At 33.5% G+C, this 27998-nt stretch overlaps 3 protein-coding genes across 3 annotated transcripts; all 3 read left to right on the top strand.

Moving 5' to 3' along the window:
* Nucleotides 1–682: 682 nt before the first annotated feature.
* Nucleotides 683–2999, top strand: LOC149489447 (chymotrypsin-2-like). The gene is made up of 5 exons (XM_089715014.1): nucleotides 683–734; nucleotides 1237–1408; nucleotides 1697–1943; nucleotides 2288–2446; nucleotides 2795–2999. Exons 1-5 carry the CDS (start codon nucleotides 683–685, stop codon nucleotides 2984–2986), a joined length of 822 nt encoding a protein of 273 aa, XP_089571140.1. The 3' UTR covers nucleotides 2987–2999.
* Nucleotides 3000–7983: 4984 nt separating this feature from the next.
* On the top strand, nucleotides 7984–12381 carry LOC149489446 (chymotrypsin-2-like). The gene is made up of 5 exons (XM_089713744.1): nucleotides 7984–8036; nucleotides 8615–8786; nucleotides 9099–9345; nucleotides 11042–11197; nucleotides 12088–12381. Exons 1-5 carry the CDS (start codon nucleotides 7985–7987, stop codon nucleotides 12271–12273), a joined length of 813 nt encoding a protein of 270 aa, XP_089569870.1. The 5' UTR covers nucleotide 7984; the 3' UTR covers nucleotides 12274–12381.
* A 2919-nt stretch (nucleotides 12382–15300) lies between these two features.
* Nucleotides 15301–26541, top strand: LOC149489445 (uncharacterized). The gene is made up of 9 exons (XM_089715013.1): nucleotides 15301–15359; nucleotides 15642–15822; nucleotides 16372–16615; nucleotides 16914–17069; nucleotides 17638–17764; nucleotides 23557–23725; nucleotides 23965–24211; nucleotides 24960–25121; nucleotides 26386–26541. Exons 1-9 carry the CDS (start codon nucleotides 15308–15310, stop codon nucleotides 26539–26541), a joined length of 1494 nt encoding a protein of 497 aa, XP_089571139.1. The 5' UTR covers nucleotides 15301–15307.
* Nucleotides 26542–27998: the final 1457 nt, after the last annotated feature.

The following is a 27998-nucleotide window of genomic DNA, read 5'->3' as shown; positions in this document are numbered from 1 at the left end:
ATGTGGTTTAATTGTTATTAAATAAACAAAAATAATAATTAATAAATAATTATTAAAAAAAAATATGAGGCGTGCACTTTTGGATTTTCCAAATTATTTTTTAATGCTTCAGTTCCACATAGCGTTTGGAAACGCGCGCTTTGCCGTTTTTAGGCCAGATTTTATTGAAGTGTACACAATACACCATAATATTATGCAAGCGCGCGTCAAACGCGCACTTTGAGATTTTTGTTCAAACGCTTGTTGGGTGGGCGTCAGCCGCGCACTTCGAGATATATATGAGCCGTGTACGTAGTACATTCGAACGCGCGTTTTCCTGTAGAATGGACACACATTCACCAAAATGGATTGCTACTACTAATACTTGTATACGTAGTATATTATTATTAGTCTGTGCTAATACTAAAAAGCTGTGCTAAGCGCGCTGTATGAACGCTACCAACGAGCGCCTACGCAACGCATGGCACGAAAGATTATTTATTATTTTTCTATTTATTTTTTTTTTTGTAAAAAATGATTAACCGCTGTTTAGGTAAGCTCTGACCGCGTACAGACAAAGTTTTATTTAGAAAAATTCAGATGTAAAATGTTCTCTGAAACGTATGCCAATACCTTAACTTGTGGTAAAAATATATAAAGCAACAATTTATTACTTTTGACATTCCAAATCTATTCGATCAAAATGTTTATTGTGTCTATATTGTTTATTTTTTCCATTGTTTGGATCGCAGAAGGTACGTTGTTTTAGTCAATTTTTTTATATGAATTTTGTTAAATTACTTTTTTTACGTTTATTTTATAATCTACTAGCTTCCACCCGCGGCTTCGCCCGCGTGGTGGTGAGAAAATGGATAATATGGTTTTGATAAAAGGTAGCCTATTTTCTTTCTCAGGGTCTAAAGATTGTCTGTGCCAAATTTCATCAAAATCGGTTGAGAGGTTTAGGCGGGAAAGCGTAACAGACAGACAGACAGACAGAGTTACAGGTTTTAGGCTACCTTTTATCAAAACACCACGCGGGCGAAGCCGCGGGCGGAAACTAGTATGAAATAATTAATAAGTTAAAAACCAGTCTGTAGTCAAATTTGAAGTTCCTAGTTAGTAGCGTGCATTTTTAATGGCAATCTATAAAAAAATTTATGTTGTGAACTTGACACAATGCGGTCTGTCGAGAGTAGAACACCCCCATACGCTTCGCGTTGTGGGGCGGGCAGTAATATAAATTGTAAAATTCAGGTGATTCCGTCGAGGGTCGACCCGAAACAAGATTAGTGGGAAGTAGAGTTGCCCAAGATGGAGCGTTTCCATACCAAGCTTCAGTGCAGACTATTCAGAACAGCACCCATATCTGCGGTGGCGTTGTCATCCAACCTAAATGGATATTGTCAGCTGCTCATTGTTTCGAAAGGTATACCTCATATTTTTTCTTAAGCAGCAGCTTAGACTTCCGCTACTATTTTATGCTGATGATCATAGATGTGTCAAGTATGGATATTAATATCCCAAGAAACGTTAGAACCCATTTCAGTTACTCAGGTATGAGCAGTGATCATGCATTGATAGTACATGTAGTCGTGGAGTATTGGATATTGACATCTGCTTCTGGCCTCGATCAGCCTTCTATGTCCAGTCATACCGAAGCTTTACGGCACCATATTATGTTCCTTGATGAATTTTGTGCCTTTATTTTCTATAGTGCCGGGGCAGACCAAATAGAAGTACTTGTTGGGACCATCTCTCTTTCGTCAGGTGGCACCAGATATCGAGTGGAGAAAATTGTTACACATGAAGATTTTTCCGAAACATCTCGTGTTAACGATATTGCTCTACTCAAACTGCAAAGTGATCTTACCTACAACTCTAAAGTGGCTGCCATTAGCTTGGCATCCCGAGACACTCCCGTTGGAACGGAGGTCACATTAACTGGTTGGGGATACGTAAATGTGAGTTATCGTGATGTTTATAGGTTTTAAAATAGTCTAAATTTCAAAATCAAAGTTATGTTCTCAGAGGATAATCATATTGAACGTTTCAGTGTTATACATTCATACAGCGTTTTATTAATAATAATTGTAAACAACGGATGGTATTTTCACCAGGCGTCCTTTAAAATTTGGAAAATTAAAATTAGAACATAATAAAGACAAAAATGTCTTTAATGACTATGACTTCTAGTATTGGTAGACCGATTAGTATATGATTTTTTAATTTTTTAGGATGATTTCCAGGTTTTTATTTTATTTATCACGTGTTTTCAGTACATGTAAAGTGTCATGTCGTTTTTCAGCCATCTGAGGAGAAACCTGATACTTTAAGACTACTGTATTTGAACACGATTTCCAAGGAAGAATGTCAAAGAAAATTAGAGGACAACATATATAATCCTATAACTGATCTAAAAATATGCGCAGATAAAGGAGGGACACCAGGAGTAGGTGCATGTCAGGTATATTGTATTATTGAACAACATTTTATTTACACTACAGAAGGTTACACTGAGGTTACAAAGTTCCTGGGGGTTACCATGATGTCTAATAACATTACTATTTCCAGTTTGGGAAAGTTATGGCGCTAGACGACCTATAAGAGCTGTCATTTTTCCACATCAGATAATATCATACTGCTTTAAGAAAACGTGTTACAGGAGCTAGGAGGAAAAGTTCGATCACAAGGCAGAATTTGAAACCACGCCTTTCGCCTATTTTTATTTACACATTTCTCGTTTTATTAAGCTGTTGAATGCTAGTAAACAAATGAAAATATAAAGTAAATATTAAAATTGTCTTGTTTACAGGAGGATGCTGGAGGTCCTGTAATGGCTGGGGAAGAACTCATTGGCATTATTTCTTACGGTGTGTGGCCACCGCGTGATGTCACCTTACTCGGACCTTGCGGCACTGGTCTTCCAGATGTGTTCACTAGAGTATACGCTTACAGTGATTGGATAACCGACACAATTATATCTGATGATCTTACTTCATTTTAAACATTTAAAAATGTTTTTTCGATATTCGATAATTATTTTAAAAATGAAAAAGCAATTGTTATCATTGTAATAAAAAGAACCTATGTGTTCATTAATTTTCTACGTATTAGTTTTTTGACGAAATAAAATTTCGCTCATTTGCGACAAGAACGTGTTAACGAGCATATGTATCGTTATGGAATAATAATACAGTAGAATCCGTCGCATCGCGCTCTACCTGCTGCTAAAACGCGATATTTCTAGCTCCAAAAATGACCGAGTTATGAGGGAAAAGGTCGGCGACTATCGGTTTAGCGAAATTTCTTTTTGCTCTTGAATTTAATGCAAGAACGGTTTAAGTCAGTTGTCGCTGCTCCCTTGAGAAGGAAACTGCTGCCCGATTGCGGTAAAAACGTAACAGCTTATAGTATCACGGTTTTGCTGAAAGGTAAGTACAGCTTTTTGTTTTTTTACTGATTTATATTTGCAGCTATAACGGGACATTTGTATGTGGGTCATTATTGTAGTAAAAATAGTATTCGCATGCTACGGTTTACATAGGATTGTCCCGTTGTTGCTGAAATAAACAATGTTTTTTGTTGGTTAATTTAAGATGTTCCGTTACAGTTGATAATAAAAGTACAAAATGTTTGGTATTTATGTTGGTTATCTCAAGTTAACACATTCTTGATAAAAAATAATACATTTTTACAACGAATACGCTACAATGTTGCATTATAAATGATAAAAATGTTGTCTGATTACTTAATTTATTTTTCAGATGGAATCACGGCCTAGGAAGCTTGTAAATCTTGTACGAGAAAATATTCATTATTTTATTTTACATTCACTTAAGTTAGAAAAACGAAAAGATCATACCGATTCTCGAAATACAAATGAATTAAACAATCAATTTATTTTATAGCATAAACGAGTAAAAAATACCACTGATTAAAGAAACATGAAAAAAAAAATATTACAAATCAGTTAAAAAATGCAAGACAGTCCTACGAATCGAAAGTATCACAAAAAAAACTGTGCCGCCCCGTCATCTAAAAGAGAATCCTGCAAGGAAACCTGCATTTTCAAGTGTCAATTTTTTTTCCGAAGAACAACACCGTGAAATACTGAAAGATTACTGGAATTTAGGAGAGATCAAGAAGCTGTCTCGAGACAAGAACCTGTGATTTGTTTTGCTAATATGTTTATTTGATTTATGTATGACCGGGACCCGCAATAAAGATTAGTTTCCTAATATTACTGAGATAAGCAAAATATAAAACAAAGTCGTTTTCCCCGGCCGAATGCTTGCCGTTTTGCAATTTTGATGCAGTTTTTGTTAACAGATAAAGTGATTCAAGAGGAAGGTTTATATGTATATTGTATAATAGCATCCATAAATAGGTGAATGAACTGTTATTTTTGACGTTTCTAATGTGATGTTGTAAATAATTACATTATTTTCCGCCTGCATTGCAAACGCATTCTGAACCCTACGAGATTTATCAAAATAATTTACCTACTAAGTATTTAACACATGAAAAAGTCTTCAGAAAAATCGATGGTATCAGGATTGAACCCGTGCGAATTCGGGGCGGGTCGTAATATTATAATTGCCAACGTTTGTGAGTAAAAGTAAAACAAAAAATATTAATGTCTGGTTATAATTGTATATTTTTTTTAAATGTGTATATTACTTGTATTTCAGAGAAAGTTACACAATAATTTCGCAAAAATATCTTTCATTTTGTAAAACAAAGTACAAAAATAAAAAGATTTCTACTACAGTAACACGTTTTAATTAAAATTTCCAATACATTTAGGTTACTGATTATCAATAAAACGTAACAATACGACATAACTTGTAAAGATTTAGATTTTTATTCAATTTTTTTTTCAAGAAAAATGATACATATCTGTTTGTAACGCAATACTGCACACTTTTTACAAGAAAAACGCAACAAGAAGGGCCCTTTCTGATATAAATAATCATAATAAATTTAATAACCGACTTATTGTTCTGAATACAATTTGATTCAAAAAAACGAGAACGTTTTAATATGTTGTATTGAGCTGAATAGTCTAAGCATAATAATTAAAAAGTTACAGGAATTTTAAACTTTCAAATGCGTTTTCCCAACAATTGAGATTTTGACTTTGTCACGTTATAGAAGCAAATGAGCGATTTAAGTAATGTGTGATCGTTTTTATTTCTTTACTTTTTCAGAGCCCCATTTATTTAAAATTTCGGCAATTTTCTTAAAAATCCAATCCTTGAATATCTAATTCTCCTTTAATTATAATTTAATTTTTACAAAAAAAGGATTAATACGCCATTGTCCACAAAGAAAAGAAAAAAAGGTACTATGCAAATATTCTAGACAAGCCTTTTTTTACCGACTTAAAAAAAAGGAGGAGGTTCATTTTTGTGGTTTCTTAATCTTAAAAAGGAACTAAATTTAGAAAATACCGAAGCAATTAAAAAGCAAATGAATTCGATTAGTTAAGTTTTTCCACGAGTTTTTCGCGAGTTATCGTGACCACGCCGGTTTCCATACAGACTACTAACGAACAGGCACGATTTTTTTTCAATTATGAGTAAATCTGTCCCCGATAGGAAGAAATACGTATATAACAAAAACTAATATTAAGTGAAAGAAACGATAAGATGGACAGACGACCTGGTCCGAGTGGCAGGGAGCCGCTGGATGCAGGCCGCCGGTGACCGGTCTTACTGGAAATCCTGGAGGCCTTTGTCCAGCAGTGGACGTCCCACGGCAGAAACGACGATAGTAAAAAATTGAAAATAAATCTTACGTATGTATAATTGGTTAAATAAATAATTTTATTAAATACTAGCGGTCCGCCCCGGCTTCGCCCGTGGTACATATTTCGCAATAAAAATTAGCCTATGTCCTTTCTCAGGTATCAAAATATCTCCATACCAAATTTCATGCAAATTGGTTCAGTAGTTTAGGCGTGATTGAGTAACAGACAGACAGACAGACAGAGTTACTTTCGCATTTATAATATGTATTAGTACTTCTGGATAATGAAGAACGATTTTATCTTAGTTAAAATATGTAGAAAAATATTTCGTACTTAGTTGACGTACTTACGTACGAGTCCTTTCAATTTTAATTGAAGGCTTAGATGCGTCCTTTAAATTTCAAATCAGTTTTTACGTAGGTACTTAGTTTTATATTTTAACAGAAATGGTCCCTGTGCAAAACCGCACTGGAGGCAGATAGAAAAACGTAAAAAAATATATTTATATAGGTATCTATATTTTTTATGCCTTTTTTCCAATTCCGGCAATGTATACATACACTCAAATAGGTATAGAAAAAACCCTCACAAAATACGTCTTTCTTCCTACTGGCTGAAATATAGTTCTACGAGTACGATAGAAAATTAATGTAGACACAATTCCTATACTAATATAATAATGAGGAAAGGTTTGTATGTACTATGTATGGTTTTCACGCCTAAACTACTGGATCTGGAACGATTTTCATGAAATTTGGCACAGACAATTTTTAGACCCTGAGAAAGAACATAGGCTACCTTTTATTGCGAAATATGTACCACAGGTCCACGGGCGAAGCCGGGGTGGACCGCTAGTAGTTCAAAAAATCAAAATCAAAATCATTTATTCATCATAAATACAATTAAATACACAATCATTATCTTAATTAATTAATCAAATAAAAAAATATATATTCAAGGATATTATAATAGAACCTCAAGTTCAATAAAATTAATTTGATTTCTTTAAGGTGCAAGTAGAGCACTGCTTCATCGCTCCACATAATATGACTTATGAAGCGTGCATTATAAGTTTAATTAACTTGTAATTAGAATTTTGACTACTTTTTATTGACTTTGAAAAGTAGAATCAATTTCAAATATTTCAGATAAGAAATTAACTGTGTAAATTAAGTATAAATAAAAGTAAATTTTAATTAACTATACCATTAAAATTAACTTTATTTTCATGTTATTATGAAACGATTTTGTAAGATTCAAAGTCAGGTTTCTTGTCAAACCTGAGGTGTGACATAGAGTCATAATCATGCCCAGATCAAAAATATCTAGCTACTAGTTAATTTCTAAGCTAGTTAATGATGCGACGACCATTAAGAAACCATTCAATCAAATTGCAGATTCAACCAGATGACGGCAACATATTATAATATTATGTATATTATTTTGTGTGATCACGGATAACCTCAAACTCAAACATTTATTTATTCAATTAGACTTCTAGAAGCACTTTTGAATCGTCAAAACATATTTTAAGTATAGATCTATAAAGTATCTTAGATAAAGACTTAAGATAGTAATAAAGACAGGAACTTATGAATTGTCGGTTCTCTTTAAACCATCTGTGTAATCGATTCGGAATGTCAATAATATTACAAATAAATAATTGTATAACAATAATATTAATTTCGATTAAAAAACAATTAAAAAAAAAGTTCCTTCCTTACAATAATATGTTAATTTTGCGATAGATTTTATAAAGGTGGATGCACAACATATTGTAAACAATTTAAGTTACCAAAAACTTTATAGTTTTTCGATCGGTCAATAATAATTAATAAAAGTGAGGTATATTAACTTCTTTAACTAAATATTATGTACATGCAATTATTATTAAACTAAAGACAAAATTTTATGTCTGAAAATATATGTTTTTCTATTTGTGCGTTCTGTTTAATAAATGATCGTGAACAGCTTAGATTAATGATCTAAGGTAAACAAACACACACACAGTGCATCACAAGCATCTTCAAAACTACACAACTGATTTTTATGCAGTTTTTTTAGTAGATTAATTGAATTGAATAGGAAGGTTTAAGTATATAATTTATATGGTATTTGACATAGCTAGTTTTAAATATTAAAAATGTAAAATCTTCCCTGAATCGTGTATAAATACCTTAACTTATAGTAAAATCATATAAATAGAGCAACGATTTCTAGCTTTCGACATTCCAAATCTATTTGATCAAAATGTTTATTGTGTCTATATTGTTTATTTATTCAATTGCACGGATTGCGGAAGGTACGTTGTTTTAAGTTTATCTTTTTGATATGAATTTTTAATAGCATTTGTAAATTACATAGCCCGATAAATTATGCCGAAAATGGACCATCAACGGAAATAATTCATGTTGTTTTGCAAATCGCTACAGTTATTCCTTAACATGATCCTCTGTCCAGATGATCATATATCGAAAGTCCTCAAGGGTGGGGAGAGCTCACGGTGTATGGGGGGAGCGGTCAAAGGATCATTATTTTAGATTTTTGCTAATAACTCTAAAACCTGCACAAATAGCCTCACGGTTACTTCTGGGATTGTCTACATAAAATTTCCTTTGGATTTCTTCCTTCCTTGAGTGGATGTTTTTGACATTGTTGGATTTTTTAGGCGGGAGAGAGCAAAGACCTGACTAGACAAAAAAAATAATAGGACACCATTTAAAGGAAATTTTATGCATGTTATTTTTGCTAGAACTATTGCTGCTACGGTTGACATGGTATGGAGACTGGCTTTATACTTATGAGCAAAATACCAAAAAAAGGGTCCATTCCATTTACTTGTTATTAGTGAAAAATAATAATATAAGTTGTTAAATTCAGGTGATCCCCTACAGGGTCCACCCGAAACTAGATTAGTGGGAGGTAACGTTGCCCAAGATGGAGCGTTTCCATACCAAGCATCAGTGCAGACAATTCAGAATAGAACCCACTTCTGCGGTGGCGTTGTCATCCAACCTAAATGGATATTGTCAGCTGCTCATTGTTTCGAAAGGTAAACCTTATATTTTTTCTTAAGCAGCAGCTAAGACTTCCGCTACTATTTTATGCTGATGATCGCAGATGTGTCGAGTATGAATATTAATATCCCAAGAAAACATTAGAACCCATCTCAGTTACTCAGGTATAAGCATTGATCATGCATTGATAGTATATTCAGTGCCTTCTTTAAAAAAAATATAAGTGTGAACTTTTATTGACATCTGCGTCTGTCGGCCTCGATCAGCCTTCTGTGTCCAGTCATATCCAGGCTTTACGGCGCCATATTATGTTCTTTGATGAATTTTGTGCCTTATATTTTCTATAGTGCCGGGGCAGACCAAATAGAAGTACTTGTTGGAACCAACACTCTCTCATCAGGCGGCACCAGATATCGAGTGGAGAAAATTATAAAACGCGAAGATTTTACCGAAACATCTCGTGCTAACGATATTGCTCTACTCAAACTGCAAAGTGATCTTACCTACAACTCTAAAGTGGCTGCCATTAGCTTGGCATCCCGAGACACTCCCGTTGGAACGGAGGTTACATTAACTGGTTGGGGATATGCTAGTGTGAGTATATTATGTTTTTAGAGGATTATATTATATATTTATTTATTTATACTTTATTTTTATTGAGCCTTTCAGCATTATACATATATTCATACTCGTAAGTTTGAGTTTTAAAAATAAATGTAACGCTGATGATATTTTCACTATGCAAACATAAATATCCTTTAAGGGGGCGCATAAAGCAAAATAACCAATCTTCTATTAGATGATACGTGTAATATGCAAGACCAAATCTAAAAAATAAAATATATATCAAACTAGATGATATGTTCAACGATTCTGTTTAATCAAAAACATAAAATATTAAAATTTACTCGATAAAAAAAAATCACCAAGTTAGCTCTAATTTTCACACTTTTACGTTTTCTACTTGACATGGTAATACTTATTATGATTTTTTTTTCATAAACAATTATATTAAAATATTTGCAAGATATTTGTCAGAGCATTTTGTGTAATTACTTTTAGTTTTGGTTTTATCTGCGATAAACCACTTTTGGCGCTCTTTTTTTCTCGAGATAAACGTTTGATTAACATATTTCATTTCATTTCATTTCATTTCATTTTGTCACGATAAAAGTGGTTCAGAGAATTCAGAATATGATATTAATAGTTAGTTAATAGTTATAAAAGTTTATTGTAAATTTAAATTATTGACTAAGTATTTATTTTTTAAACTAAAATGCCTTTGTAATGACATAAATCTTTGTAATAAAAACTTAATATTTAAAATATTTTTGTGGGTTAGGCCACCTTTGCATTGTGTTTTACGATAGTTTTTGTTTAATTTATAAGCGTAGGTCAAAAATAAAAATCAACATTCATTAAAAAAAGTATTTATATTCAGTACATAAAAGTAAAAGAAACGTTTTCACCTACTAAGGGCTCTTAACCTTAGATATTAACCATTGCATCTTTAGCCATTCAACTTTACCTTTGTCTGCACTTTTGCGGTTAATAATGCTTTATTTTAATGACTAGCTTTCCGCCCGCGGCTTCGCCCGCTTTGTCTAAAACATAATAAATTATATACGAAAACCTTCCTCTTAAATCACTCTATCTATTAAAAAAAAAACGCATCAAAATCCGTTGCGTAGTTTTAACACATAGGGACATAGGGACAGAGAAAACGACTTTGTTTACTATGTAGTGATTTGCTTGAGAAAAAATTGGTTGTCTATAAAGTCGGTTTACTGACGATAGTTGAACGTGACAACGTCCGATTGTGCTTCTTTGTCGCTCGTTCCACGCTCTCGCTTGCACTTCAATCCTTTACATGGAACGCCTCAGAGCGAGGTAACGCCACATGAGTCATGTTTTTCGTGCGTGCAACCGGCTCTATCGAATTATAAGACGTTGTCACGTCAAAACATTTTATTTGATGCCATCTACTATGTGTGTGGGAAACTATGGATAGGCCATTTTTACACTGTAGATATATTATGAAGTACGAATTTATTCATGCATATAAAATAAAAATAGGCAAAATGTTTGTTAGGCCAATTCTGCGCTGACAGCCTCTTTATTATCAAAGACAAAAATGTATTTAATGCTTTACCACTCCGACGGGCGTGGAGGTGTGGCTTGAAGGCATATAATGCAATAGCTTTACCGCGGCAGTCCCCGAGTGCCACACGTCTTTTTTTATTTATTCATCACGTGTTTTCAGTGCATAAAGTGTAATTTTATTTTGCAGCCATCTGAGAGGAAACCTGATAATTTGCGAGTACTGAAATTGAACACGATTTCCACTGAAGAATGTCAAAGAAAATTAGAGTACAACAGATATAATCCTATAACTGATCTAAAAATATGCGCAGATAAAGGAGGGGCAAGAGTAGGTGCATGTCAGGTATATTATTATAATTTTGAGCAAATTTTTAGTTACACGATGAACTTTCACGTGCTTGAATTTGTCTGAATCTCTTTTGAATCGGCTTTTATTAGCTGCACCTGATTTTTTTATGCAACTGACTGCATTAGGTATATTCTTATATTCTTTAGATAGTTTTATGAACTAATAATGATCATAAGCAGCAGTTGCGAAGAAAGTTCCGGGGTTACCATGATGTCTTATAACAGTACTAGCTGTGCCCCGCGGTTTAACCCGCATTACTCCCCTCCTGTTGGTTTTAGGGTGATGATATATTACCTATAACCTTCCTCGATAAATGGGCTATCTAACACCGAAAGAATTTTTCAAATCGGACCAGTAGTTTCTGAGATTAGCGTGTTCAAACAAACAAACTCGTAAATATTAGTATAGATTCCCATGTGGGAAATGTGTTCTCTTTTATGAAATAAAAATTGTTAATGCTGTTTAATCAGGGAAACAACGATATCAAATAACTATATTAGAGTGAGTTTTTAAAAACAAAATATAAACAAAAAAAAATCAAAATTATAAAATCCAAATAATGTCTTATATATAAAATTCTCGTGTCACGATGTTAGTCTGCATACTCCTCCGAAACGGGTGGACCGATTCTCATGAAATTTTCTGTGCATATCGGGTAAGTCTGAGAATCGGCCAACATCTATTTTTCATATGTACCACGGGCGAAGCCGGGGCGGACCGCTAGTAATTCTATAAATATGTAATACCCATACATGCATACAGGTTTGCCTTTTTACAGACCTCTATAAGTGAGACAATCCCTTTCAGTAATTGTGAGAGAGAAAAAGATCATATTCCTTGGTGGTATTTATTATGATTTGTTGTTAAAATGTCCTTGTTTACAGGAGGATTCTGGAGGTCCTGTAATGGCTGGGGATGAACTCATTGGCATTATTTCTTACGGTGTGTGGCCACCGAGGATTCTCTCCATTACCCCAAGTTGCGGCTTTGGTCGTCCAGATGTGTTCACCAGAGTATACGCTTACCGGGAATGGATAACCGACACAATTGAAACTAACTATGATGATTGATGCCTCTAAATAGTATACATTTAAACATGTTTTCATAATCACGACTCGATAATTATTTTAAAAAGATACTAGCAATTATTGTTATCAATTATCATTTTTCCTATGTTTTCATTAATTAATTACATGCCTGTTTTTTGTGAAATAAAATTTAAATAATGTGTAATATTTTTTTCATTTTATGTCAATTTCAGTTTGTAATAAAAGAGTCGTTTTGAGTCTCTTTATAACTTTACAAGTTCTAGATATTATTAGATTCATAGAATTTCTTTCACGGTGGGAGGGAAGATTTTAGGATTTTGTTTAAATGTATTCATCTTTTATAGACTTCTCGAAAATAAAACAAACATAATCTTGCCAATCTTTTTACTATACATGACAAAGAAATGTCAGCGTAGTTCGTCAAAAATTCGTCAGGTCACTTTTCCCCAATTTTTCTAAGATCCAATCCTTAAATGCGTACACAATCCACAAAACATCAGGATCTCCATAGACGCAAGAGTTTACACCACCATCAACATTATTTATTACTAAAGGACCGACAGAATCTCCCTAGCATGATAATATAGAGTTATAAATACAAAGTGCGAAAGTGGCTTGCCAATGTCTGTCTTTTATGTATGTTTAGGAACTACGAAACGGATTTTGATGCGGCATAGACGGATTGATTAAAAATGATGATATAATATTCTCAGAGATTTTAAATTCAACGTAGAAAGGTTTTATTTCTTACAAAATGTTTTTCTACCTTCAACAATAAAATAGTAATCGACTAGAAATAATAATTATTATCACTTATAATACCACAAGAGCTTCAAAATTATCGGGTATTTTCCGATAGGTTTGTTGCAAACAAATGAAGGAGTCAAATTTTTAGTCAAGGTTAAAAAATCACGAGCGCGAAGCGCGAGTGATTTTTCCTGAAAAACTTGACGACTTTATTTGTTTGCAGGGAACCTTGAGGGAAATGCCAGATAATTTTGAAGCTCGTGTGGTATTCGGAAGATTATTTTTCCGTCCCAAATGTCGGCCAATAATTTCGCAATTGAATTGAACCTGTCAGTTTGACGTCAACGACCAGAGAAAATTTTCAAAAAATTATCAGTATAATACCATGTAGGTTGTACCACGTGACGTCGAATGGTGCAATTCTATTGGTCGATATTTGGGTCGGAAAAATAATCACAACTAAACATAACCAATAACGACCGTTACGTCCGAGAGCCCAACGCAAAAAGTGTCAAATCCGCTGTTCAGGGTCATTTTTATAACCACCCACTCGGTTCGGGTTGCCAGTTGGGAATTATTTTATAACAATATGATAGATTCAATGGTGGCTTACTGAGGACCCCGGACTTCAAATCGATAAGTCGAGGGGTTTTAGACCAGTGGAGTGTGCAGAGAATATTGATTTATCAATTTATAGTAGCAAAATGTTAATAATAAACATAACATAATGAACATTTTAAGATGTTTTCATTCTCGCGTAGCACGATGTATTGAATAATTAATTCGTGAAATTTATCCTATTTATACCATTTTAAGCATTTTTAAAATGATCTTCATTAAGTTAAGATGCGTACATATTATTATGAAATAAACATTAATTTTCATAAGGACCTTAATAGATGGTTTGAAGAAAAGAAAACACATTTTTAATACTGCTAATTTATCCGATTGAAACGACACTGTTGACTGAATTGCGTAAGAAATAAATTTGAAAAAAATCCTTACCCGAGAATCTATGTATAGAAACCGACGAAGGATACAGCCTATGGATACAGCAAAGCCGACATTTATCATATTATTATATAATATATATACGTACATATTGTCCAATAACACAGGTGGTCTAGTAGGAATCACCTAAAAGTGATATGGCCGCCTTTTGTACAGTGTACACCCCAAAAAACAATATCTTGCGAATAGTGTTATATTATCTGTGATCTTGCTAAGAATTAATTTAAAGGAGTGATTACTTAAATAAAATAACGTTTGTTATTTTATATTATGTATTACTTTATAGTAATACATAGTTAGTACCTACTAAACGGGTTCGTAATTATTATTTTTTATTACATTTTATAATTTCAATTACCTTGAGAATTCTGGTAATTAAAAATAGGAAATTATGTTTTACTAGCGACCCGCCCCGGCTTCGCACGGGTGCAATGCTGATACTAAATACACTACAGAAAAACTGTGAACGTTGTATATAAAAACTTAGCGGCCCGCTCCGGCTTCGCACGGGTATAAAATATACATCCGAGCGGCCGGCCGGTACCGGTTATAAAAAAAGTTATGTGGGTTATCCATAAAAGATAGACATATATACCATCGCGGACTTTTCTGTAGACTTTTTCAATGTGTATAATACTTAGTACATTATTTTGATAAAACTCGTAGAGTTCAGCCTGCGTTTGCAATGTAAGCGGAAAAAATGTAATTTTTTACGACATCACATTAGAAACCTCAAAAATAACAGTACTTCTCCACTATTTAATGGATGTTATTATACATATAAACCTTTCTCTTGAATCAATCTATCTATTAAAAAAAACCGCATCAAAATCCGTTGCGTAGTTTCAAAGATTTAAGCGTACAAAAGGACATAGGGAAATAGGGACATAGGGACAGGGAAAGCGACTTTATTTTATACTATGTAGTGATATAAAAATGAAAGCCGTTTTCCATTGTCACGACATCACGCGTGAACGGGTGGACCGATTTCGATAATTCTTTTTTATTATATTCCTCGAAATACGAGAATGGTTCGTATATAGAGAAAACGTAAATATGTACCACGGGCGAAGCCGGGGCTTGTGTATAAATTATGTCACCACAAGTAAAAGTTTTTTTGAACACTATACTATACTACTAAGTAGGTACTTATAATGTTAATTTTAAACAGCCTTACTTTTTAGTGAAATTATTTTTAATTTATGTGTTAACTTTTTATCTAGTCCAATTAACGAAAATCGTATAAATTGAAATTTAAGACTGTATTAGTTACTTTAAGCCAATCGAGCATACCACAATGTTCAAGTTGTTAATTTTGTCATTAATTTTCGTGGTAATTTACACAGAGGGTGAGTTAGATTTGAATTTTTTATTGATTTTTAAGCATACTTGTTTATTAAATTATGAGTAATAATTAAAAGGATTAACAATCCTATATCACAATATTGAAATTTATCATATAGGTACATAAATCCCTAAACATTCCTTTTGCACAAGATAAATCGACTTTTTCTTTAACTAAAGTACATAGAATGTAAAAAAAACTACTTTTTTGTATGCTGATAAGTTTGTCGTTACAAAAATAGGTGATAGGTCTAAAGGGCTCATCTGTGTATATAATACTTGTGCAGGATATACATTAGAGGCATCAAAAGAACCGCAAGCTAAAATAGTAGGTGGTGATAAGGCTCCAGAAGGTGCATACCCGTACCAAGTGTCATTGAGGAGGAACGATACCAAGGAGTTCCACGCTTGCGGAGGCTCCATCATCAGACCAACATGGATACTGACAGCTGCTCATTGCACAAACGAGTATATTTCAATTATTTTCTCCTTAAAAATGGACTTTAAGTCCATGATATGATTTTTAAGTCTCTGATGAAATTACTATTATTATCTACTCTGATGAAATTACTATTATTAAGTTTTTATTCTACTTACAAATAAATCGGCGTTACCGGAATATTATGCTTAATATTTTCTCGTATCAATCAGCCGTTCATTTAAAACGACTAATACACCCGCTCCTTCGCCATCATGTCTTATCGCGGTAAAATGTAGCCTGTTATCACTGTCTTCTACGTTACGAAAATGATGATGTCAGATCTTTTGTGACGTAATGTCCCATTATATCAGTCAGGGCTTCAGGGGGATTATATCAGTTTTAATTTCTTGAATTTTTAATGAAATAACGACTTAAATATATTGTTCTTGTTGGCTAAGTGAATTTCAGATGATGAATTTTATTCAAGTTTAATATTGATTGGTTTTTAATATTAAAGTAGAAATTGGTCCAAAAATTTTTCAACAGAAGATTGATAACAATTACAAACTAACTTCAATCTATATTTGTTCTTTCAGCCTTAATGCAACAGACATAACAGCAGTTGTTGGTACCAACAAATTATCATCTGGTGGTTATAGATATAAGGTAAAGCAAATAATAAACCACGAGGATTTCAACAGAACAACTTTCGCAAACGATATCGCCTTGCTTGAAGTAGATGAGATGAGTTTCAATGCGAAAGTGGCTCCTATAGAGTTGACTGACAAAAATACTCCTGGATATACTAAGTGCATATTAACAGGTTGGGGTAATATACAAGTAAGTTTAATTTAGCACTAGCGTTCCGCCACGGCCTCGCCCGTGGTACATGTTTACGTTTTCTCTCCATAAGAACCATCCTCGTATTCCTAGGAATATTATAAATAAAGAATTAAAGAAATCGGTTCAGCCGTTCCAGAATTTTGCGCTTACCAACACATTTAGCGATTCATTTTTATAATATAGATTTGCATACATAAGAGATAAAACATTATTACAAAGACAAGAAATAATAGAAATGTATTAAGACACAAGTAAATAATATATGATTTGTCGTTAATTGTGATGTACTTTTTAGAGTGGCACTAATAATAATAGACCGGACGATCTTAGAATGCTTACAACTTATACAATAGAAGTAGATACGTGCCAACTAAGGTTAGAGGACTTTTCTACTCCGGTAACAGATAAACAGATTTGTACAACATCTAGAGGATACTCTGGTGCATGTCAAGTGAGTATTACATACTAGTTGTGCCCCGCGGTTTCATCCGCATCAATTTGAAAAAAATCTATATGCAGCGCATGCAGACGGAAATATCATAAAATGATTTTTTGTTATACTAGCGGTCCGCCCCGGCTTCGCCCGTGGTAACATGTTTACGTTTTCTCTACATAAGAACCATCCTCGTACTTCAAGGAATATAATAAAAAAAGAATTATCGAAATCGGTTCAGCCATTCTCGAGTTATGCGCTTACCAACACATTTTGCGATTCATTTTTATATATAAGAAGACTAGCGGTCCGCCCCGGCTTCGCCCGTGGTACATGTTTACGCTTTCTCTACATATGAACCATCCTCGTACTTCAAGGAATATAATAAAAAAAGAATTATCGAAATCGGTTCAGCCGTTCTCGAGTTATGCGCTTACCAACTTGTCGTTTTCCAGCCGAGCATAATCTATTTGTTTGACTAAAAGTTATTTTTTTTTTCTTAGTTTCTCATTGGGGTCAAAGAGAATGGATAATTTTCACTTTTACTTTTTTTTCGTAATACTTTTACTTTTACTTTCACTTGCAGGGTGATTCTGGTGGTCCATTGGTTCTGAATAAGAAGCTTGTTGGAGTCGTGTCCTGGGGTGTTGGATGCGCTCAAGGGTACCCTGATGTATATGCAAGAGTATTCTCATACCGAGATTGGATTCTAGGCATAGTTGATTCGGCTTAAAATGTCCTTAAATAATGTTTTTTTTGGCAACTCATATAAATAAAAATGGTAATTAAAGCAATAAATATTTGATGCATGTGCGTGAAATTCATTTCAAATCCTGGCTTATTGTCATGTTAAATATTGTAGTTTATAATTAATATTATTATTCACACAAACGTAAAAAACAAGGAAATGTTTTAATTTGTTAATTTGTTAATGAAATCAGTCCGTTTAATGTGGTACAAAATAAAGGCTAAGCTAAGTAGATGAAGTGTTTGTTTCACTGGTCAATTTTTTTTAGGGACAAGTAGGTGATCAGCCTTCTGTGTCTTACCAGACCGAGACATTTTTTTTTCTTCGTCTCCACCGGGAATCGAACCCAGGACCCCTCGGTGCTACGCTCACGCGTCAACCACTGTAGCAAGCAGGCGGTCAATCAACTAGATGAACAATAATGATTAACTTATAACTATTAACGTATCTGCCTTTTTCATCTAGAGGCACTGGGCCAAAAATTATAATTAATTTGTAAATAAATGAAGAATAATAATATCCCATTCGGCTTCCCAGGGAGCCGTTATATCGGATTCTTACCGACTAAAACCCCACTGTGTTCCGTCGAGCCGCTTTAATGATGGGGCCGCGGGTATTGGTTGGTATTCTTCCGCGACATATTCTAGTAGTCCTACGACTTTTTAATTTCCTCTATTTAACTAGTAATACATACGTAATTCAAGAGATAGGGTTTTTAATTAGGAAATAAGGACATCGCTAATAAAGGTTTTTTCACAGGCCGTTTTTGGAATTCATTTTCGAAGTTTTACGCAGAAGCCAGATATTAGTAAAATTATTTGATTCCTGTTTGTTTAAACGTTATATTTCAATTAACCAATTAATTTGATATAATAGTTCTTGGCTGAAAAAAATACTCCAAATATTAGATTTTCATTCAAAAACAATCCACTCAAACACGCGAATTTTTTAGTTTTTGAAATAGTTGCGCGTGATTTTTGGTTTCAAATGCGTGGTATTTTTTATTTTGCTTGTGATTACATTAAGAAGTGTACATGTTACCGGAAATGTATGAAATCAAGGAATTGTATATTGTATACAAATCCTAGGAAACGTGTACAATTCCGATACCATTTAGGAAATGTATAAAATATTGTTTAATCAACTATTTAATGCATAGATATCCTAGGAAATGTATAAAGTAAATGATTTCTGTAATAAAACACGTTGTTATTTTTTTATTATAGCACTTATTGAGACAATCAGGTAACAGTCTTACCGTAAAATAATATTAATAATATGTTCATATTATCTTACTAATTAACATTTCTTAAATCAACTTAAATTCAATCAAATCAAATTTTCATTTGGTAAGTAATCAGTCCTCTCGTCCTGCTGTCCCCGTGTACATGTCGTCGTTGTAGAATTTTGGAAAAAGACGAATTTTGGCATATTACAAAATGCCGGCCGTTTGTAATACGGCGGATTATACAATCCGACTGCGACATACACACCCCTCGTCCCGCGTACCTACCAATATCTTAGATGTTTTACATTTCCGATTACTATTTAGGAAATGTATACATTTCCTAGGAAATGTGTATAAAATAATTCATTTCACACATTTCCGTGCAATTTTAGGAATAATATACATTTCCTAGGAATTTTATACAATGACGGATTTCATACATTTCCGTTAACATATGTCCGTATTTAAGCAAAAAGGAACCACCCAGCAAACACGCACTTCTGAGATATCAAAGGATTTACAAAAACATTTGCAGTTCTGTTAGATGAAGATAAATTAAAATTTATTGTATTTAAATTCATTGATAAATTACTTATTTAAGTATGTGTACATAAAGGAGAATGGGCAAATTGGGCCTGAAACTTGGGCTAAGACCAATACACACGAAATATTGTTTTTGTGATAGATCATTACACATACCTAACGAAAAAAATAAAATAAAAAAATAAATCAACCGGGTTCTTGTACAGTCAAGGCAAAAAGTTTTATTTATTTTGCGCACAATAACGGTGTTTTTAATTCGAGTGAAGTAAATATAAACCTATATGTCACTGGAGTGACTGAGTTTAACCATAAAAAACGTCTAACTACGTTGAATTATAATAAACACGGTATAGGTACCTGTTACAAAACATAATATTAGTGTATTTTGGTTATTAGAAGGCTTCAGATTAGTACGTATTTGTAAGTGAAAGTGAATAGGAGTAACATAAAGATATTGTCATTGTCTTGCAACAGTTATTAATAGCAAAGAATATTATACACAAAGTAATAAAACTTGATGTGACTGTACAAAAACCCAGTTGATTATTTTTTATATATATTTTTCCCGTTATGTATGTGTTATGATCTATTATAAAATCAATATCTCATGTGTATTGGTCCAACTCAAGTGTTCAGGCCCAACTTCCATAGTAAAATGCCCATTCTCCTTTGCTCTGAATACTCTTAAACTTCTAGATAATTAAGAAAATGTGCATGTGGTTACTTTTAACATTTATCAATTGATAGGTTTTCTCCTATACAAAAAGGAACCACAACCCAAGGATTTAATGAATAAAATTTTCCATCAATTTGTGAGTTTCCTTTTTCGGAAAAATCTTTAAAATTTTTAATGGTTCGTGCCAATCATGTGTCATGTTAAAAAATTGCAAACACGGAATTCATACGTTGGACTCTATACAGTTTAATTCATACAGTGTGAGTTTATGTTTGGGTTGTATTAAAATGTCCTTAAATTGTTCCAAAATATTAATAAAAATAATTATTTTCAACAAAAAACAAAACTGCCTTTAAATTTTGAGGACTCGAACAAAATTAAATAGGACAGCCAGCTTTCAAATAAAAAAAAAATATTGAAAATCGGTCAATTAAAAAAAAGTCAATTTATTCCCGAGGAGCATCGAAGCGATCACATACGAAAGGTAACCGACGGGTCCTGGTCTGGCAGTACACAGAAGGCTGATCATCTACTTGTCCATAAAGAAAATCGATCAGTGAAACAGATGTATGAATAATGCATCTGCCCCTTACCTCACTTAAAGACTCGGGTCTTCGTTACGAAAAAAATCGATAAAGTTTGGCAATGAAACCTGCCATAATATCTGCGCCAGCCCATAGGCCCATCTAAACTATCGTGATTGCTCGCCCAATGCTGCCCATTGTGAAGGGGTACATTTGCTTCATCAAAAGGCGGATCCACACAAAGTAAGAAGCCCCTCGAAGCATTGTTTCGCCTATTCATAATGTAGTATTAAAAACGTGAAACGTTAATTTGCTCGTTTTTATGAACAGGAATTCCAAAATAATAAACATTGTGTTATAATAATGTTGTTTCTGAATTTCAAAGTGGAACAAGAAATTACTGTAATATATTTTTTTATAAGTGTCGTTTTCCACAAAAGAAGGATTAAATTTATTTTATAATTTATGCATAAACCTATGCTATACCTTCTGAGGAAAAAACACTTAAACAAATTAAAATTCATAAATATTTATTCATATTATAATTTCTTTATTTATATTCATAAATATCGTATGGACTTTTTATTTATATGATCTGGCCAAATGTGGATGCAAAAATTGAGAAACATTGACGATTTAAAGATCTGGTCAAACCAAGTTGACCACATCATGAAATGCGACCATTTTATGAAATGATTGATCAGTGAGCAAATCTATGATATGGCCACGATATATATGTCGCAGGTTTTTCATAAAATTAGGTTTTTGATCATAAACCTAGGTTTTTCATCAAAAACCGGAAGATGACACATTTTAAACTCAATTTCATCAAAAACCTGTAACAATCCAGATTTTTGATCAAAAACCTGAACTAGTTTGGGTTTATGATCAATCTGATTGGATTGAAGGACGAGAATATTGATTGGATCATGGATGTAAAATTTTAATAGATAAATGATTGTTTTCTTTCTACTAAGTTGCAAATGATGATGGATTGTTTTATTTCTTTCATTTAAATTTGTCATAAAACAAAGCAAACCCGTGATTTTGACAAGAACTTTATCTTAAACCCAAATTAGTTCAGGTTTTTGATCAAAAATCTGGATTGTTACAGGTTTTTGATGAAATTGAGTTTAAAATGTGTCATCTTCCGGTTTTTGATGAAAAACCTAGGTTTTTGATCAAAAACCTAATTTTATGAAAAACCTGCGACATATACATACAATATGTAATTGAAGTTCGATTTCAGTTCATTTTTTTAATCTCCTCTTAGCCTGCAATCTGCCTTATTAGGCATTAAGCTGGGGGTTAAAAGAATTAATGTTGGCATGCATGGCAAACGCCCAGTGGCGTCTCCATAGAATTAAATAGCTTAAAATTAATTTAAAGAACCAGCACATTGATTACTTAATTATAAGATAATTACAAATTTATCATCAAAAGTTTAATTTTCTTAGGTTAATTAATGTACGTAAGTAATTCACAATTAGGAAAGGTTTAAAGAGCGATTTCATCACGGCACATAAATTTGCTAAGAATAAAGAGATTAATTGTAGAAACTAAAACAGAAATAGTGCTTTATTCCAAAAATTATATTCCTGTTCCAATGGATGAATTAATTATGCGGGCCAAGAGGGTAGGGACGTGGTAGAAAGATTAAACCAGATATTCTTCATTAAAAAATATGGTAAAAAATACGTTATTTAATATTTTTTCATACTGAATTTCTAATGTTTTTTCACAAATTGAAATTTTTCATATATGTATAACACTAACAATCTACATATTTAATAATAAAAATACCTATGAACGAAAATAAAAATATAATAAACTTTTTATTATTATTTTTTTTTAACATTTTGTGTGCGTACAGCCTTAGTTTTAGAAACAGTTGTATATAAAGAGAATAACTTTTTAATATAGTTCAGAATTGAAGAGTCCTCTAGTGCGACAAAATGTTTGAAATACAAGTTATTTCATTATTTTTACTGTCCGTACATGGTAAGTTTCTTATATATTACTATATTGCATGTTTTTGAAATGTACCACCCTGGTTTAATAGGACTCGTGTGGGACTATCGGGTCCTTTTTTGTTTCTTCCTATGCGGCTTTTCTCAATAAAAATAAAATATTTTTCTTCACCGGCTCCTATGGAAGACTATTTATATGGGAGTTAATTTAATTTTTGACGCTCGTCTAGTCTCTAACGCTTAACCTTTTGAATGAAGTCTTAACCACAGGTGTCTCAGTGGTTAAGGACTCAGACGATCATACCCTTTTTCAACATAATATTTTTCTTATCGTCTATCGGGAAGTCAACGTCAAGCCTTGTATAAAATAGGTGGTTTTAGGGTGCTTTTCCAATAGAGTTGTCCTAAATAGCTATGCTGCGAAAATGTGTGAAAATGTTTCCATTGATCCTAATCTGTGTAGCGACGCGAGTAAGATGTGCTATGAAGATGCGCAGCTCGACCTATATGATGTATCGATAGTAGGATCCCTCTTTTTTATTATTGTATGATAGGGAAGCGCTTGACCACGATTTCGCCTTATGATAAGCTGAGATGTGGCCGATGGAAGATGGAGCACGCTTCCCTAGAAGGTACCTGTTCACTCTTTTCTTGAAGACCTCCATGTTGTACTCGTCGGTGAACACAGACTCAGGAAGCATGTTCTAGTCCCTCGCGGTTCAAATGAAGTCCCTCTTACACATATTAAACGCATCCACCGCAAAGGAGCATAGCACATCTCTTGGTAAACGCACTTTTATGTTTCAACTTCTTCAGGTGCAACTATCGATCCTGAGACGAAAGTATTTGGAGGGAAAGATGCACCAGAAGGAGCGTTCCCTCATCAGGTATCACTGAGAAAGACCACATGGAGGGAGTACCACTCCTGCGGCGGATCCATCGTCAGAAAATCATGGGTGTTGACCGCTGCCCATTGCACAATAGAGTATTTCATTACATTAATTATATTATTATTTTATTTAAGGTAGTGTCTAGGTGTAGTAAGTTAAAATGCTCATGATAATTTGTAGAGGCGTAAGGTCTTTAGCAGTCCTTACGATTTTTAAAGACACATACTATATACGTGTCACACGAGACATATTTCATTATAAATATATTTTTGAAAATCAATATTATAGGCAATATGAAAGATACAATAATAAGGTAACCTTTAATTTCTTCTAGTGCTCATCCTGATAATATAACAGTTGTTGCCGGAACAAATTCATTGTCTTTAGGCGGCCTTAGGTACGATTTGGATGAAATTATAAACCATGAGAATTATAATCGAACAACATTGGAAAACGATATCGCGCTTCTTAGAATAGATGGTGAATTTGAATATTCTTCCAATATCGCTTCTATAGCCTTGGCAGAGCAGCCTACACCTGCTGGCACGGAGTGCGTTTTATCAGGATGGGGATATATTGATGTAAGTGGTATTTTTAATTCAACTTAAAGTGAAATCGCAATTGCTGGAGTCCTGTTTTTCTTTTATTTAACCAAATCAATTTTCACTAGCTAGACCTATTTTTGGGGTTTGTCATACAAAAATTGATTGTAAAGAAGTCAGAACACCTATATATTTTTAAATTTAATGGAACTGCCCCTTTAGCCAAACGTCAAAACGCAAAGGACTATTCCAAGTATTCCTTCCTGATGACAATTAGTATCGCTAGCGGATTCTATAATCCGCTAGCGATACTAATTGTCAATTGTCATAAGCGTGCGATATTTCGCTTAGGATTAATTGTTCACCCTACCAACGACGAAGACGACCACAAACAAAATTTTCATCCAGTCCCAATTTAACAAAATTGTGAAAAACACACTTAAAAATAAAATATTAAAATTTCCTGTCGTTCTAGTAATTGAATTTCTTTTTGAGATCAACGAATGAAAAAATAGATTTTTCGTAGAAACGGTGGCTCCTAGATAATAATGTATTTGAAGTTTTTTATAGATAATTTTATGATTTTATTATTTTATTAGATGATTTTATTATTTAAACTTTTAGAATTTGACAATGGAAGAATTATATACTTTTGATTTTTAAAGAAATGCGTAATTCAAGATTTATTTACTTTGTTTCGATTTTTAAAGTATGAAATGTATGTAGTTCCATTAAGAGGTAACAATACAACAATACTGGGTCGTTTAATGAATATTTATGTTTCTAGTATTATGATCGAGTACCTGATAAACTTCAAATGCTATACCTGGAAACAGTATCGGTAGAACAGTGCCGAGAGGATTTGTCAACGAATGGCAAGCCAAGCAATCTTCCTGTAACAGATACTAACGTTTGCGCTTCTAGGGAAGAAGGCGTAGGTGCATGTCAAGTAAGGATTTTCAATCGCAAGGGTACCTAGGTAACGTTGCAATTGCTATGGGCGGCGGTGAACACCTTACATCAAGTGTACCGCCCGCTCCTTTGCCGGTTGTAGTAATAAAAAAAAAAAAAAAAAAAAAAGGAATTTTTATGTTATCTGGAGGTACGGTAATGCCCTGCCAGGTCGAGCAAAGAAGCGGCAAGCGGACCATCCTTTTCTCGAAATAATTCGGGCTATTTGACTTTGTTGTGAATACCGACCGTAAAAGTATAAGGCACTTCTAGCAGCCATAGAACCAAATTTAGAATATAATTAGTTGTAAGACGTAACTATTTTTGTAGATGAATAGTTGTCACTGTTTCCTGTCCGAACATGCTTAGCTGTCGAATACTATAAATTGCCGCGTTCTTTTGACTCGTGGCGCATTCGTACGAATCGCGCCTAGGGGCTCGGACGTTGTTTATACGACGTTTGACCCAACTACCGTCACTTTACTAATAGTCGTTCACTTGCTGCGTTTTGTTATCAACTAACTACATCAATTAGGTAGCTGTGTAATTGCAGTACATCCTTATCACATTCAAACTAATATTTAACCCAGCCTCGTGTGTAATTTCTTACATAGTAGGTACATAGTGTTTAAATCAAAGAAAACATGAAACATTCCATTATTTCTGACCAGATTTCTAGATACACCAACAGCGTGAATAACTTTGTAATCCCATACACTTTTATTGGATTACAAAATTATTTATGCAGTTGGTGCATCCAATTTTGTAATCCGTTACTAGGGGCAATCTGGGGGCTAAATTTTTTTATTATTTTAAATTTGCAGTTAACGAATCATGTACAAAAAGAAGCGAGATACCATCAAAAACATTCTGTAAAAAAAGCTAAGTCTCGCAGCTCATCTGTTTATTTAAAACGTTAATGATTTTTAATACTCATATGATAATAATTTACGGAAAAACTAAGACAGAAACTCCCTTAAATAGGGACAAAATAAATTAACCGACTTGGTATTTCATGGATTTCACAACTTCTCCGATAGAAAAACCGAATTGCGAGACTTGGTTTTTTTGACAGGATGGATGTCATTGGGAATTTCATTTACGTATCCCCCTCCAAAGTTTTACTGAAACCCTTAACCCTAACCTTTAACCCTTCCAAGATTTGTTTATCCAGACCGATATAAGTTTCAGCATAATATAATCAACTGTTATTATATTCATTCTTTATCCTGTTATTAATTGGGAAAATATCTCTTTTTCAGGGTGATTCTGGTGGTCCACTAGCAGTTAACAACACGCTTATTGGTGTTGTATCTTGGGGTAGGTTTATCTGTGGTCAGGGGGTCCCTGAAGTATATGCAAGCGTCTACAAGTTTCGTAATTGGATCAATGGCAAGATCAATAATTCGGATGAATAATCAAAGTAATAATCAAAATAAGTAATCATCTTTCCAATTAGTAAATATTATCTTAAGCGTAAAAAAATAGGGTACAATCGCGTAACGTACCGGTATTGGTTCGTAGATTGATCGCTTTTTTAAGTTTAACTCAAAATTCGACAAAATAAACTCATAGCGTAACGTTCGATTAAATAAAATAAGTAAATATTATATTGTAAAAATTTTACTGATTATTTTTCCGACCCAAATATCGACCAATAGAATTGCACCATTTGACGTCACGTGGTACAACCTACATGGTATTATCTGTGGTATTATACTGATATTTTTTTGAAAATTTTCTCTGGTAGTTGACGTCAAACTGACAGGTTCAATTCAATTGTGAAATTATTGGCCGACATTTGGACGGAAAAATAATCCCCCGAATACCACACGAGCTTCAAAATTATCGGGTATTTTCCGATAGGTTCGTTGCAAACAAATGAAGGAGTCAAGTTTTTGACGACTTTATTTGTTTGCAAATTACTTCCGACCTAAGACCAAATTTTGTTCAACAAAAAATGTTTGTATCAAAGAAATAAATTTAATTTGAATTACCTAATATTTTGTATTTATTTATTACATCAATTACCTTAACATGATTAACTTAAGTGTTTTTTATTTAACTGGATTTCCTCATTGGTTCATTCGTGTAAGTCTTCCTGATGGAATATTATTTTGCAATAAAAAAATCTATCATACTCATACAGACAGGCAGACATCATCAGCCAATATTCGTACCCACTGCCGAGATACGGTCCTCCCTTATGGTATCAGGCCGTAATTCACCCTGGCCAAGTGTGGGTTGGCAGATGTCACATGTTGTCCAACTTTAGATTCTTCGACATGTCGGTTTCCTTACGATGTTTTCCTGCAGTGGTGATGTTATCTACATGTGCAGATAAATTGAAAAATCAAGGAATTAATGCAAGAAATGGTTTAAAGACTAATAAAAAAAATGTGTGCGTGTACTAGAGTACACACGTAAGAAGTGAAACTTCTTTATGACCTTATTTTTCAAAAAATAATTTACTATCTACACTAATATTATAAAGACGAAAACTTTGTTTGTTTGATTGTAATGAATAGGCTCATAAACTACTGGACCGATTTTAAAAATTCTTTCACCATTCGAAAGCTACATATAATCCACGAGTAATATAGGCTATATATTATCACGCTAAGACCAACAGGAGCGGAGCCACGCGGGTGAAACCGTGCGGCACAGCTTGTATACAATATTACAGAAATACGTTAGTCTAACACCCTCGTCGCTTCGCTCCTCGTTACCTATTTAAATATTTACACCAGGCGTGCACAGTTTTCAACTTAAAAAGGATTTCGACTTAGGCGGATTTTGATTGGACATAAAGAGTTAATGAGGCTTATTCTTATAAATTTTGAATTCACAAAATCATAATTGAACACCAATCAAT

Source organism: Colias philodice, chromosome 3 (genome assembly GCF_061535455.1).
Source record: "Colias philodice isolate Cphi_HAF_F1 chromosome 3, ilColPhil1 Martin Lab GWU primary, whole genome shotgun sequence".
Lineage (NCBI taxonomy): Eukaryota > Metazoa > Arthropoda > Insecta > Lepidoptera > Pieridae > Colias > Colias philodice.
This window is presented reverse-complemented; position numbering and strand designations above follow the sequence as displayed.

What these genes read in the sequence shown, in the direction of transcription:
- LOC149489447 (XM_089715014.1), top strand. Translation starts at nt 683, where the DNA reads ATGTTTATTGTGTCTATATTGTTTATTTTTTCCATTGTTTGGATCGCA. An exon ending in CATTGTTTGGATCGCAGAAG is followed by an intron (nt 735 to 1,236) that starts GTACGTTGTTTT and finishes TGTAAAATTCAG; the next exon opens with GTGATTCCGTCGAGGGTCGA. An exon ending in CTGGTTGGGGATACGTAAAT is followed by an intron (nt 1,944 to 2,287) that starts GTGAGTTATCGT and finishes GTCGTTTTTCAG; the next exon opens with CCATCTGAGGAGAAACCTGA.
- LOC149489446 (XM_089713744.1), top strand. Translation starts at nt 7,985, where the DNA reads ATGTTTATTGTGTCTATATTGTTTATTTATTCAATTGCACGGATTGCG. An exon ending in CTGGTTGGGGATATGCTAGT is followed by an intron (nt 9,346 to 11,041) that starts GTGAGTATATTA and finishes TTTATTTTGCAG; the next exon opens with CCATCTGAGAGGAAACCTGA. An exon ending in CAAGAGTAGGTGCATGTCAG is followed by an intron (nt 11,198 to 12,087) that starts GTATATTATTAT and finishes CCTTGTTTACAG; the next exon opens with GAGGATTCTGGAGGTCCTGT.
- LOC149489445 (XM_089715013.1), top strand. Translation starts at nt 15,308, where the DNA reads ATGTTCAAGTTGTTAATTTTGTCATTAATTTTCGTGGTAATTTACACA. An exon ending in CGTGGTAATTTACACAGAGG is followed by an intron (nt 15,360 to 15,641) that starts GTGAGTTAGATT and finishes ATACTTGTGCAG; the next exon opens with GATATACATTAGAGGCATCA. An exon ending in GCTGCCCATTGCACAATAGA is followed by an intron (nt 23,726 to 23,964) that starts GTATTTCATTAC and finishes AATTTCTTCTAG; the next exon opens with TGCTCATCCTGATAATATAA.